The sequence below is a fragment of the Pan paniscus genome, chromosome 4 (genome assembly GCF_029289425.2).
Source record: "Pan paniscus chromosome 4, NHGRI_mPanPan1-v2.0_pri, whole genome shotgun sequence".
NCBI classification, from domain to species: Eukaryota; Metazoa; Chordata; class Mammalia; order Primates; family Hominidae; genus Pan; species Pan paniscus.
In genome coordinates, this window is record NC_073253.2 from 86,411,088 (window position 1) to 86,425,458 (window position 14,371).

Sequence of the window (14,371 nt, forward strand, 5' to 3'; positions counted from 1 at the left end):
CAAAGAAATTTACAGATTTGCTATTTCTGTCAAACTACCAATGTCATTCTTCACAGAACTAGAAAAGAAAACTCTTTTAAAATTCATTAGAAACAAACAAATAAACAAAGCCTAAGGCAATCCTAAGCAAAAAGGACAAAGATAGAGGCATATCTAACCAACTTGAAACTGCACTATAGTGCTACAGAAATCAAAACAGTGTGGTACTGGTATAAAAACAGACACGTAGACCAATGGAACACAATACAGACCCCAGAAATAAGTCTGCACACCTACAACCATCTCATCCTTGATAAAAATGACAAAAATAAGCAATAGGGAAAGGACTTCCTATTCAATAAATGGGTAACTGGCTAGACATATGCAAAAAATGGAAACTGGACCCCTCTCTTTCATTTTATATATATACATACATACATATATATTTAAATCAACTCAAGATAGATTGAAGACTTAAATGCAAAACTCAAAACTATAAAAACCCTGGAAGACAACAAGGCAATACCATTATAGACATAGAAACTGACAAGTATTTCATAATAAAGACACCAAAAACAACAGCAACAAAAGTAAAAATTGATTAATGAGATCTAATTATACTAAAGAGCTTCTGCACAGCAAAAGAAACTATCAACAGAGTAAACTGACAACCTACAGAATGGGAGAAAATATTTGCAAACAATGTATCTGACAAAGATCTAATATCCAGCATCTATAAGGAACTTAAACAAATTTACAGGGGAAAAACAACCCCATTAAAAAGTGAGCAATAGCCATGAACAATCACTTTTCAAAAGAAAACATATATGTGGTCAAAAAACCTGTATCAAGCTCAGTATCACAGATCATTACAGAAATGAAAATCAAAACCACAATGAGATACTATTGTGTCCAGAATTGGTGGGTTCTTGGTCTCACTGACTTCAAGAATGAAGCCTCGGACCCTCGCGGTGAGTGTTACAGCTCTTAAGGTGGCGCGCGTCTGGAGTTTGTTCCTTCTGATGTTCGGATGTGTTCAGAGTTTCTTCCTTCTGGTGGGTTCGTGGTCTCGCTAGCTCAGGAGTGAAGCTGCAGACCTTCGCGGTGAGTGTTACAGCTCATAAAAGCAGTGTGGACCCAAAGAGTGAGCAGTAGCAAGATTTACTGCAAAGAGCGAAAGAACAAAGCCTCCACAGTGTGGAAGGGGTCCCAAGCGGGTTGCCACTGCTGGTTCAGGCAGCCTGCTTTTATTCTCTTATCTGGCCCCACCCACATCCTGCTGATTGGTAGCGCCCAGTGGTCTGTTTTGACAGGGCGCTGACTGGTGCGTTTACAATCCCTGAGCTAGACACAAAGGTTCTCCACATCCCCACTAGATTAGCTAGATACAGAGTGTCCATTGGTGCATTCACAAACTCTGAGCTAGACACAGGGTGCAGACTGGTGTGTTTACACACCTTGAGCTAGATACAGAGTGCCAATTGGTGTATTTACAATCCCTGAGCTAGACATAAAGGTTCTCCAAGGCCCCACCAGAGTAGCTAGATACAGAGTGTCGATTGGTGCATTCACAAACCCTGAGCTAGATACAGGGTGCTGACTGGTGTATTTACAAACCTTGAGCTGGACATAAAGGTTCTCCATGTCCTCACCAGACTCAGGAGCCCAGCTGGCTTCACCCAGTGGATCCCTCACCGGGGCTGCAGGTGGAGCTGCCTGCCAGTCCCGCGCCGCGCGCCCGCACTCCTCAGCCCTTGGGTGGTCGATGGGACTGGGCGCCCTGGAGCAGGGGGCGGCGCTCATCGGGGAGGCTCGGGCCGCACAGGAGCCAACGGAGGGGGTGGGAGGCTCAGGCATGGCGGGCTGCAGGTCCCGAGCCCTGCCCCGAGGGAAGGCAGCTAAGGCCCAACGAGAAATCCAACGCAGCGCCGGTGGGCTGTCACTGCTGGGGTACCCAGTACACCCTCCGCAGCCGCTGGCCCGGAGGGTGTAAGCCTCATTGCTCGGCCGCGGCGGGGCCAGCAGGCTGCTCCGAGTGCACGGCCCGCCAAGCCCACGCCCACCCGGAACTCCAGCTGGCCCGCAAGCGCCGCGCGCAGCGCCGGAAGCGCCGCGCGCAGCCCCGGTTCCCGCTGTCGCCAATCCCTCCACACCTCCCTGCAAGCTGAGGGAGCCGGCTCTGGCCTTGGCCAGCCCAGAAAGGGGCTGCCACAGTGCAGCGGTGGGCTGAACGGCTCCTCAAGTGCCGCCAAAGTGAGAGCCCAGGCAGAGGAGGCGCCGAGAGCGAGCGAGGGCTGTGAGGACTGCCAGCACGTTGTCACCTCTCAATATCTTTGATGAGTTCCAAAATTTTAAAATATTAAATATTTATAATACTTTAAGATTTATTTGAAAATGTTAATGAAACAAAGTGTAGAATCTGGATGCAATTCAAAAATGCCTCAAATATTTTATCTCACACCACATATGACATTAGTAAAATTATATTCATGACCTATACATCTCAAAAAACATTGAAACTTGCTTAGTTATCGTTTAGCAAAAAAAAATTTTTTTTTAAACCTGAGAGATGGGCATTTAGCAAAAAAAAAAAAATCTTGCTTAATTAATTTTGACCCCTTCTAAAAGTTCTTCTCACTCGTTTATCACTTATAATTTATATCTAAATAGTTAAATAATATATTTCATTTATAAATTGTTTGGAGAGAGAATTATCTTAGCAAATTTCCTTAATTACACAATTGTATTTATCTTCAGTCATTGAGAGTTATGTAAGACTTAACTTCATATATTAGAGAAAAAAAGGAGTATTTACATCTTAAATTGTACAATATAACTTCTTTTTTTAACCCATGTGATGTAGTTACGTTGATTAATAAATTTGGTTGTAATTCCACATATTGTAAGTAACGTTACATTTTTAGTAAGCCATTTCTTGCTGTGTAATCAACACTAATTCACTCTGGCTTCTAACGCTTATGCCCATATTTCCATGTTTGAAGGGTGACTATTGCTCTACTAGACTCATATATGATTGTCTTGACTTAATGTTAAGCTGCAGATTACATGCAAATCTCCTCCATATATTTCCTAACTCTCTTTAAATCATCGGTTACTATTCAGCTCCTCAAATCACTGTCTTTTGATGGCAGATCCAAAACAGCAAAAAGACAGGCCAACTTCCTGAATCATATGTATAGCCTTTGCTTATATCTCACTTTACTCTCTTTTGACCACAGTAAGCCAGAGAGCAAATCCCAAATTTATGGAGCCAGAAAGGAGTGAATGTTTGTTGAGAAGTATCTCATTTTGTATCATACATATTATCTTCGCTGGGTCTGTTTCTTAGTATTAATGTGTACATGCATGTACACACACAACTATTATTACACTTAAAATTTACATAAACAATTAAATTTTGGATTGATACTCATAATTAAAATACTATTTGTATACTTAATGACAACTCTTGGATTTAGGATTAGTATCAATCAATAAACCATCTGGTAACAAAATTTCCAAAAAAAAAAAAAAACAAATCTAAAGTTATGTCTTTTTTGTCAAAGTTTTTAAAAAAAATTTAAAAAGAGAAATTAAAAAACTATAGTGAGAGTCTTCCAGTTACAGCTTTGATGTGTAGAAAACTTGGAAGTCATTACTCCTGCCTTTCTTTTTGTTTTGTTTTGTTTTTGAGATGTAGTCTCATTCATTTCACTCACTCTGTTGCCCAGGCTAGAGTGTGCTGGCACCATCTTGGCTCACTGCAATCTCTGCCTCCGGAATTCAAGTGATTCTCCTGCCTCAGCCTCCTGAGTAGCTGGGATTGCATGTGTGCCACCGTGCTTGGCTGATTTTGTATTTTTAGTAGAGATGGGCTTTCGCCATGTTGACCAGGCTGGTCTGTAACTCCTGACCTCAGGTGATCCACCCGCCTCAGCCTCCCAAAGTGCTGGGATTACAGGTATGAGCCACTGCTTCCGGCCCCTATCAAGAAGAAGAAGAAGAAAGAGGAGGAGTGGGAGGGGAAGGGGGAGGAAGGGAAGGAGGAAAGAAGAAGAAGAGGAAGAGAAAGAAGGGGAAGGGGAAGGAGAGGAGGAGGAAGAGGAGGAAGAAAAGACACTAAAGAGTAGTGATCATCTTTAGATCAAGTAAAGAACTGAGGTCCAAGTTATCTCTGATTGCTGAGCTGAGAGAAAGATATTTTTTCCACTCCAGGCTCCATTGGCTTTTCTGTCTCACCTAAGAGGGAAAAGCATATAGTTTGCAGGGTCAGGGCTTAAAGGAAATATATTGGGAATGCTGTAGCCAGGGAAAATAGTAGATTATAAAGGTTGAAAAAAGAACAATACTACTGTATAAACATTTGTGAAGGTAACAGCCTGAGACATAGGCACACAAAATATTGAGATTTAATTAAAAGATTAAAGAGAGCTCATCATTCTTCACACTTTGTTGTACAACAGCCAAACTCAGTATAACAGTGTATTAAATTTGAAGGAGCTAAACTTCACAGACTATCTCTGAGCAGGAGTATGTAGAAAAACCAAAGTCAAGAATAGAGAAAAATATCAAAAAACTGGGAAGAAATGGAGCCTCTGGCACTTAGAGCAAAAATTTTTTAAAGCTTAATTTTTAGTCATATTAATTAAATATTCACACATGGTTCTATCTACCTTATTTCTCATTACTTGATGGAAGGTGTACAACTTTCAACATCAAATGATAAGGCACACCAAATGCAATTGAAAACCCAATCATCAGAATAAAACTAAAACATAGCAGAAATGTTGGAATTATCAGACAGGGAATGTAGAAATAGCAATAATTACTATGTTAAAGGCTCTATGTAAAACATTACAAAATGCAGTAACATACAGTCATTGTAAGCACAGAAATAGAATTTTAAGTAACAGCCAAAATTAAATTTTATAAATTAAATATAAAAAGATTATAAATAAATAAATTTTCTTATGAAATATTGGGATGTCTTGACAAGGATAAAAAAGGAATTGGTGAGCTTAAAATATAGGTCAAGATAGGTCAGCTTCCCAAATTAAGGAGCAAAAAGAAAAAGAATGAAAAAACTAAGTAAATTTAAAACAAGCAGAATATCCAAGAACTGTGAGACAATTTGAAAACATGTTGCATACAGTTAATTAAAAAACAAGAAATGAATGACAGCAATATTATAAGAGATAAAAGGGGGAATTAGGTATACATGGTTATGTTACTTGTATTACATGTGAAGGGCTACGGTGTTATTTTATAATGGACTTACATTACTTTTAATGGATATTAAAAGTTTTAGAGCAATCATGGAAACATAAAAGGAATTAGTATGTTAAAAGAAGAAATCAAATGAATCATATAAAATGCTCAAAGGAAAAGAGGAAAGAATGAAGGAAAAAATGCACCAAATAAGAAACAATTACAGATATGGTAATATTAATTCATAATCACTTTAAGGGTAAATTTATAAATTCACTAATTGAAATATAGATATTATCAAAGTAGATTAAAATATAAAATAAAACAAAAAATACAAATTTTATTTAAGTAACTCACTATAATATAAAGACTCATGTAAATTAAAAGTAAAGAGATAGAGAAACATATATTATACAAACAGACACACACAAAAATCCTGGAATAGATATATGAACTTCAGACAAAAAAATTTACAAGAAAGATTATTCATAATAAAAGGAGCAATACATAATTATAAAGATATTAATTCTTCAAGAAGTAATACCAGTACTATAAATGTATCCACCTAACAAAATAATATCAAAATATGAGACAAAAAGGTAATAAGACCGAAATAAATGTAAACAAATACACTATTTTAGTTCAAAAACTTATTACCCCTGTATTACTTACTGACAGATAAATATAGAAGTAACTCTATAAGGATACTAGTGGCCCGATCAGCACTATCAATCAATTTAATGCAATCAAAATTTATAGAATGCTCCATCCAACAACAACAGCACACGTATTCTTCTCAAGTTCACATGGAACATATAATGATAGACAACATTGTGGGCCCTCCCATACATTAACACATTTCAAAAAACAGAAATAATATAAAGTGTATTTTCATACTACAATAAAAATAAAAATATATAAGGGCTATACTCAAATATTTGGAAATTTAATGATGCACAGTTAAAGTATAGAAAGAAGAAAAAGTGATGGAAGTTACTGAGGAGATATCAAATAGGTCAAAGGAAAATGGAATTAAAAGGTACAAATAAAAAATATAAACTGTATTTCTAAACCTAAGTTTCATTAAGTTCAATGTAATCTGTAAGCAATGATACCAGACCAATTTAGTCCATACCAAAAGAACTGAGGATCCTGGGAATTTAATCATGTCAATACAGGCTTTTATACATTATTAACTAAAAAAAAAAATTGCATGCCCGTGAAACATTTTTTTTACAATTAGAAAACGGAAGTAAGTCAGAAGGAGCCAAATCAGGACCTTAAGGTAGATTTCTTACGATTTTTCTTCAAAATGCTCACAAAATTGCCCTTGTTTGAGGAGAATCAACAGAAGCATTGTTGTGGTGGAGAAAGACTGGTGAAGCTTTCCCAGGAAGTTTTCTGATAAACTTTGGTTAACTTTCTCAAAACACTTTTATAATAAGCAGATGTTGTTGTTCTTTGGGCCTCAAGAAAGTAAACAAACAGAATTCCTTGACCATCCCAAGAAACTTTTGCCATGATACTTCCTCTTAACCAGTCCACATTTGCTTTGACTGGACCACTTCCACCTCTTGGTAACCATTGCTTTGATTGTGCTTTGTCTTCAGGATTGTACTGGGAAAGCCATGTTTCATCTCCTGTGGAAATTCTGCAAAGAAAAATTTCAGGACCATGATCCTATTTGTTTAAAATTCCATTGAAAGCTACATTCTGGTCTGCAGCCAATTTGGGCACAATGGTTTTAGTACCCTTTGAGTGGAAAGTTTGTTCAACTTTAATTTTTTCATCAGAATAGTGTAAGCTTAAACAATTGAAATGTCTGTGGTGTTGGCTATTGTTACTGCTTTTAATTATTGATTGTCAATTAGTGCAAGAAAAATATTTATTTTTGTCATAAATTCATTTGAATGGTCTACACTGCAGGCTTTCTCTTTAACATTGTCTTGTCCCTTCTTGAAATGAGTTAACTGTTGATTTATTTGGGACACTCCCCATCAACTTTTTGTAAAGCATCAATGATTTTACCATTTTTCTATCCAAGCTTAATCATAAATTTGATGTTCTTGTTTCAATGTTAGCAGAATTACTGTTGCTCTGATAGTACTTCATTTAAAACTGGTGTCTTATAGTGCCTCAAATTGGATTCTGTTCAAACGTGTTATAACAAGTTAGTACCAGATTATGTTGGTGCAAAAGAAATTTAAAGCCATGAATAGTTTTTTTATAATACATATTTTTCATAAATGTTTGAAGACCCCCTCATATTTTACAGTACTTTTTATATGTTAAGATATAAAAAACACAAAAATCATTGTGTTACAATTAACTAAAGTATTTAGTGCAGTAGCATTTTATACACATAGGTATCATAGGAAAAATAGGATATATCATATAACTTCTACAGACAAGAGCAGAGACTCCATCTAGGTTTGCATAGGCACTTCTCTGATATTTGCATAGTGACAAGATTGTTTAATGATGTATTTCTCAGAAAGTAGCTTCCTTGGTAAATGATGAGTGACTGTACTTTAGACTTAAATTCCTATTCTTACTCTCATTACTTAAGGTAGTAGAAGCATAGTTAATTTATTTTATATCTCTCTTTTATAATACATGCATTTAATACAATAACATTTACTAAGCATAATTTATCTGTATTCCACAAATTTTGCTAAGTTGTATTTTCCTTTAACTCAAATATGCATATGGTATAAAAGATAAAAAGTGGTACACCTGAATAAGGCATTTATCATGAATGAAGCTCATAGTTCTGGAAGTTACCCTTGGGAAGTCAGTGAGTGAATGAATGATGAGTGAATGTGAATCACTCCACTATATTAATAGAATAAGATCATATGGTACTTCATATAACAGTAACAATTGCTGCAGAAAAGTATTTGAAAAAATTCCAACTCTTATAATTAAAACAAAAAAATAACATTTTACAAACTAGCAATAAAGGTGGAATTCCCATAAATTGATAATGAACATCTACAAAAAACATACATCTAACACCATTTCTAATGGACAAAGACTAGACCTTTTCTCCTACTGGAAAATATGCGAATATGTCATGTCTCATTACTCTGTGTCATTATTGTACTCAAATACCTAGATAGTGAAGTAAAATAATTTAATAATGCAAATTAGAAAAGGAGAAGTAAAACTAAATTTATTTGCAGATGACAATTATCTATGGATAAAATTTCAAAATAATATACCAAAAATGTCTGGTACTGTTATAATAAGCAGGTATAGCAATGTCACAAGATGTACTACTGTTTACATCATGGTAATGAATAATATAATTGGAAATAAAAGTACCACCACCAATAAAAGAATACAGTAGTACACATAAATCTAATAAAATATTTAAAGAGCATCTGTGCAGAAAACTACAAATGACTCATGAAATAAAGAAAAAATAGACTTAAATAAAGATATATTTCAAGTTCTTGAATAAGAAGACTCAATATTGCTTAGATGTCAGTTCTTCCTAACTTGATATATAAGTTCAAGACAGTACAAATTATATTCACAACAGGCCTATTTTGTACATGTGGACAAGTGGATTCTAAGGTTTACATGGAAAAGGAAAAGTCTCAGATTAATAAAAAAAAAAAAAAGAAACTCAAAATTGGAAGACTCATATTACCAGCTTTAAGAAAATATAAAGCTAGAGTAATCAAGACTATTTTTAACTAATAGTGCTGGTGCAATTGAATGCTAATATGCAAAAAGAAACAAAACAAACAGACACAGATCTAAAGACCTTGCATATTACATAAAACTAAACTAAAAATACACAATCATTTATATGTAAAATGCAAGATTAAAATACTCTAGAAGAAAACATTTTAAAATTATTTGTGATCTTGGGTTTGATGATGAGTACTGATATGGTTTAACAGTATCCCCATCCAAATCTTAACTTGAATTTTATGTCCCAGAATTCCCAAGTGTTGTAGGAGAGACCCAGTGGGAGGTAATTGAATCATGGGAGCCAGCCTTTCCCATGCTATTGTCATGATAGTGAATAAGTCTCACAATATCTGATAAGTTTATCAGGGGTTTCTGTTTTTGCTTCCTCCTCATTTTTTCTCTTGCAGCTGCCATATAAGAAGTGCCTTTCACCTTCCACCATGATTCTGAGGCCTGCCCAGCCATGTGGAACTGTAAGTCTAATTAAACCTTTTTTTGTTTCCAGTTTTGAGTATGTCTTTATCAGCAGCATGAAAATGAACTAATACAGTAAATTGGTACCAGGAGTGGGATGTTGCTGTAAAAATACCCAAAAATGTGGAAGCAACTTTGGAACTGGATAACAGGCAGAGGAACAGTTTGGAGGGCTCAGAAGAAAAGAAAGTGTGGTAAAATTTGGAACTTCCCAGAGACTTATTGAATAGCTTTGCCCAAAAGGCTTATAGCAATATGGACAATAAAATTCAGGCTGAGGTGGTCTCAGATGGATATGAGGAAATTGTTGGGATCTGGAGCAAAGGTGACCCTTGTTATGTTTTAGCAAAGAGGCTGGCAGCAGTTTGCCCCTGCCCTAGAGGTTTGTGGAACTTTGAACTTGGGAGCAATGATTTAGGGTACCTGATGGAAGAAATTCCTAAGCAGTAAAGCATTCAAGAGATGACTTGGGTGCTGTTAAAAGCATTCCATTTTAAAAGGGAAACAGAGCATAAAAGTTCAGAAAATTTGCAGCCTGACAATGCACTAGAAAAGAAAAACCAACCTTTTTTTTTTAAGAGAAACTCAAGCCAGCTGCTGAAATTTGCATAAGTAGCAAGGAGCCTAATGTTAATCCCCAAGGCCATGTGGAAAATGTTTCCAGGCCGTGTCAGAGACTTTCATAGCAGCTGCTCCCATCCCAGGCCCCAAATTCCAGGAGGAGAAAGTGGTTTCATGTGCTGGGCCCAGGGTCCCCATGCTGTGTGTAGCTTAGGGACTTGGTGCCCTGTGTCCCAGCCACTCCAGCCATGGCTGAAAGGGGCCAATGTACAGCTCAGGCTGTGGCTTCAGAGGGTGGCAGCCCCTAACCTTGGCAGCTTCCACTTGGTTTTGAGCCCAGGGGTGCACAGAAGTCAAGAATTGAGGTTTGGGAACCTCTGCCTAGATTTCAGAAAGATGTATGGAAACTACTGAATGCCCAGCAAACATTTGCTGTAGGGACAGGGCCCTCATGGAGACCCTCTGCTAGGGCAATGTGGAAGGGAAATGTGGGGTTGGAGCCCCCACACAGAGTCCCTACTGGGGCACTGCTTGGTGGAGCTGTGAAAAGAGGGCCACCATCCTGCAGACCCCAGAGTGGTAGCTCCACTGACAGTTTGCACCATGCACCTGGAAAAGCTGCAGACACTCAATGCCAGCCCATGAAAGCAGCCAGGAGGGAGGCCGTACCCTGCAAAGCCACAGGGCGGAGCTGTCCAAGACCATGGGAACCCACCTCTTGCATCAGTGTGACCTGGATGCCTGACCTGCTGTCAAAAGAAAATAATTTTGGAGCCTTAAATTTTGACTGCCCTGCTGGATTTCTGACTTGCATGGGCCCTGTAACCTCCTTGCTTTGGTCAATTTCTCCCATTTTGTATGGCTGTATTTACACAATATATGTACTCTCATTGTATCTAGGAAGTAACTAGTTTGCTTTTGATTTTACAAGCTCATAGGTAGAAGGAACTTGCTTTGTCTCAGGTGAGACTTTCAACTGTGGACTTTGGGTTAATGCTGAAATGAGTTAAGACTTTGGCGGACTGTTGGGAAGGCATGATTGGTTTTGAAATGAGAAGACGTAAGATTTGGTGAAGCCTGGCGGAATGATATGGTTTGGCTGTGTCCTGGTCCAAATTTCAACTTGAATTGTATCTCCCAGAATTCTTACGTGTTGTAGGAGGGACCCAGAGGGAGGTTATTGAATCATGGGGGCTGGTCTTTCTGATGTTATTCTCCTCATAGTGAATAAGTCTCACGAGATCTAGCGAGTTTATCAGGGATTTCCGCTTTTGCTTCTTCCTCAGTTTTCTCTTGCTGCTGCCATGTAAGAAATGCCTTTCATGTCCCACCATGATTCTGAGGCCGCCCCAGCCAAGTGGAACTGTAAGTTCAATTAAACCTCTTTTATTCCCAGTTTCGGGTATGTGTTTATTAGCAGAGTGAAAATGAACTAGTACAAGAGTTTGGCTACAATACTAAAGGCACAATTCATTAAAGAAAACTGGGGAATTACACTTTATTAAAAAAATGTTTTGTCAAGATGATATTACAAAAAGAAAACACACAGAATATATTTCAAAACACATATTTGATTAAAAAACTATACAACATATAAAGTTAAAACTAAATAGTAATAATAATAATAAACTACCCAATTAAAAATTTGCAACAAAGATGTATTAATTACATTTAAGCATATGAAAAGCAATAGTTTTAATTAGAAAAAAGCAAATTAAAATTATAATGAGATACCACTACATATGTTAATTTTTAAAAAATAATATTTAATGCTGGTAAGAATACAGAGCAAGAGAAACTGACATTAATTTTAATGAAAATACAAAATGATACATCACTCTGGAAAATAATTTGGCAGTCATTTTTACAAACCCTATCATAGACATACCACATAATCTAGTCATCACACTTTTAGTTATTTATTCATATGATTTGAAAACTTATAACTAAGCAAAATCTGCACATGAATGTTTATAATTGCTTTATTTATAATTGCCCCAAGTTAGAAGCAAACAGTATATCCTTGCATAGGTGAAAGGCAAACAAATGATGGTACATCCATTCAGTGGAACATTATCAACAAAAAGGAATGCTCTACCAAGCCTGTCAAAGGTATGCCAACTACATGCTGCCTATAAGAAATTCACTTCTCCTATAAGACACAAACAGATTTAGAATAAAGACAAATAAAAAGATATTCAATGCAAATGGAAATGAAGAAGGAGTAGCTATAATTATATCAGACAAAATAGATTTCAAGACAAAAGCTGTAATGAAACAAAGAAGGTTATTATATAATGATAAGGGAGTTGATTCAGCAAGAGGATTTAACAATTATAAATTATGCACTCAACACTGGAGCACCCAGATATATAAAACAAATCTTATCAGAGCTAGAAAAAGAGAGACAGGCTTTAATAGGATAATGAGGGAGGATTTCAATACCTCACTTTCAGCACAGGACAGATCATTCACACAGAAAATCAATAAAGAAACATGGACTTAATCTGCAATATAGACCAAATGGACCTAGCAGACATTTACAGAACATTACATCCAACAGCTGCAGAATAAGCATTCTTCTCCTCAGTACATGAAACATTTTCAAGGACAGAAAATATTTTAGGCCACAAAACGAGTCTCAAATATTTTTAAATAAATTATATTATGTATTTTTAACACAGAAAAACTAGAAATTAACAACACAAGAAACATTGGGATCTACAGAAAAACATAAATATTAAACAATATGCTCCTGACCAACCATTAGACGAATGAAGAAACTAGAGAGAATATTAAAATATTCTGAACACAAATAAAAATGGAAACACAACATATTAAACCTGTGGAATACAGCAAAATCAATACTTAGAGGGAAGTTTATAGAAATAAATGCCCAAATGAAAAAGTAATAAAAATTTCAAACAAATAACCAAAAGATGCATTTTAAATAATTCTAAAAGAGTAAACTAAACCTAAAATTAGTAAACTAAAAGAAATAAGAAAGATTAGAGCAGAAGTAAAAAAATTAGAGACTATAAAAGTGTAATGATCTACAAAATGAAAACTTGGGTTATTTTGAAGGATAGCACTGACAAATCTTTAGCCTGATGAATCAAGGCAAAAGGGGAAAGATCCTCCTAAAATATCAAAATCAGAGGTGAAAAAGGTGGCAGTACAATTGATACCACAGAAATTCAAAGGATCATTTGACACTATTATAAGCAACTATATGCCAAAAAATAGGAAAACCTAGAAGTGGATAAATTCCTAGAAGCATATAACCTACCAAGATTGAAACATTAAGAAATTCAAAACCCGAATAGACCAATAATAAGTTACAATATATAAGCAGTAATAAAACGTTTCTTATCAAAGAAAACCTCAGGATGTGATGCCTTCACTGCTGATTCGTATCAAACATTTAAAGAATAATTAATTACAATCCTACTCAAATTATTCTAAAATATTAAGGAGAAGATAAAACTTATAAATTTATTCTACGAATCCAGTATTACCCTGTTATCAAAATCAGATAAAAAAACACACACAAAAAAGAGAATTATAAGCCAATATATCTGGTGAACATAGATGCAAAAATCCTCAACAAAATGCTAGGTAATTAATTTTAACAATGCAATAAAAAGACAATCATAATCAAATGAGATTCAACTCAGCGATGTGGGAATGGTTCATCACATGCAATCAATAAATGTAATACATCATATCAACAGAATAAAGGACAAAAACATGATCATTTTAACTGATGCTGGAAGCTTTTTCAATGAATTTCAGTGAAATTCAGCGTAACTCCATGATAAAACCTCTCAAAAAACAGGGTATAGAGAGAATATACCTCAACACAATAAAAGCTGTATACAAAAAGCACACAGCTAGTATTACACTGAATGCGAGAAAACAACAAACCTTTTCTCCAAGATCTGGAACAAGACAAGGATGCCACCTTTTACCATTTTTATTTAAAATGATACTGGAAGTCCTAGCCAGAGCAATTAGGCAAGAGTAAGAAATAAAAGGTATCCAAATTGGAAAGGGGAAGTTTAAATTACCCTTGTTTGCAGGTGATATGATCTTATATTTAAAATAACTCAGTAACTTCACAAAGCCTGTTAAAACTAATGAAAAAATTCAGTAAAATTGCAAAATGTAAAATCAACATACAGAAAGCAGTAGCATTTTTCAGCCAGGTCCGTGGGTGTTCTTCTGTAGTCCCAGCTACTCAGGAGATTGAGGTGGGAAGATTGCTTGAGACCAGGAGTTCAAGGCTGCAGTTAGCTAAGATCACAACACTGCAATCCAGCCTGGGTGACAGAGCAAGGCCTTGTCATTATTAGAAAAAAAAAACAGTACTGTTTCTATTTGCCAACAGCAAAGAATTTTAAAAAACACTAAAGTAATCATATCTATAGCTATAATATGAATA

At 36.0% G+C, this 14,371-nt stretch overlaps 1 protein-coding gene across 1 annotated transcript in view; it reads right to left on the minus strand.

Annotated features, from left to right (window-relative positions):
- Positions 1-2,740, minus strand: part of LOC117980325 (putative uncharacterized protein C5orf17) — a 241,524-nt gene extending 238,784 nt beyond the window's left edge. The window contains exons 1-2 of the mRNA XM_063604740.1: positions 2,717-2,740; positions 1,597-2,136 (exon numbers count right to left, since the gene is read on the minus strand). Of these exons, the coding sequence (XP_063460810.1) occupies positions 1,597-2,136; positions 2,717-2,740 (564 nt within the window). The remainder of the gene's footprint in view (positions 1-1,596; positions 2,137-2,716) is intronic.
- Between the last annotated feature and the right edge of the window lie 11,631 nt (positions 2,741-14,371).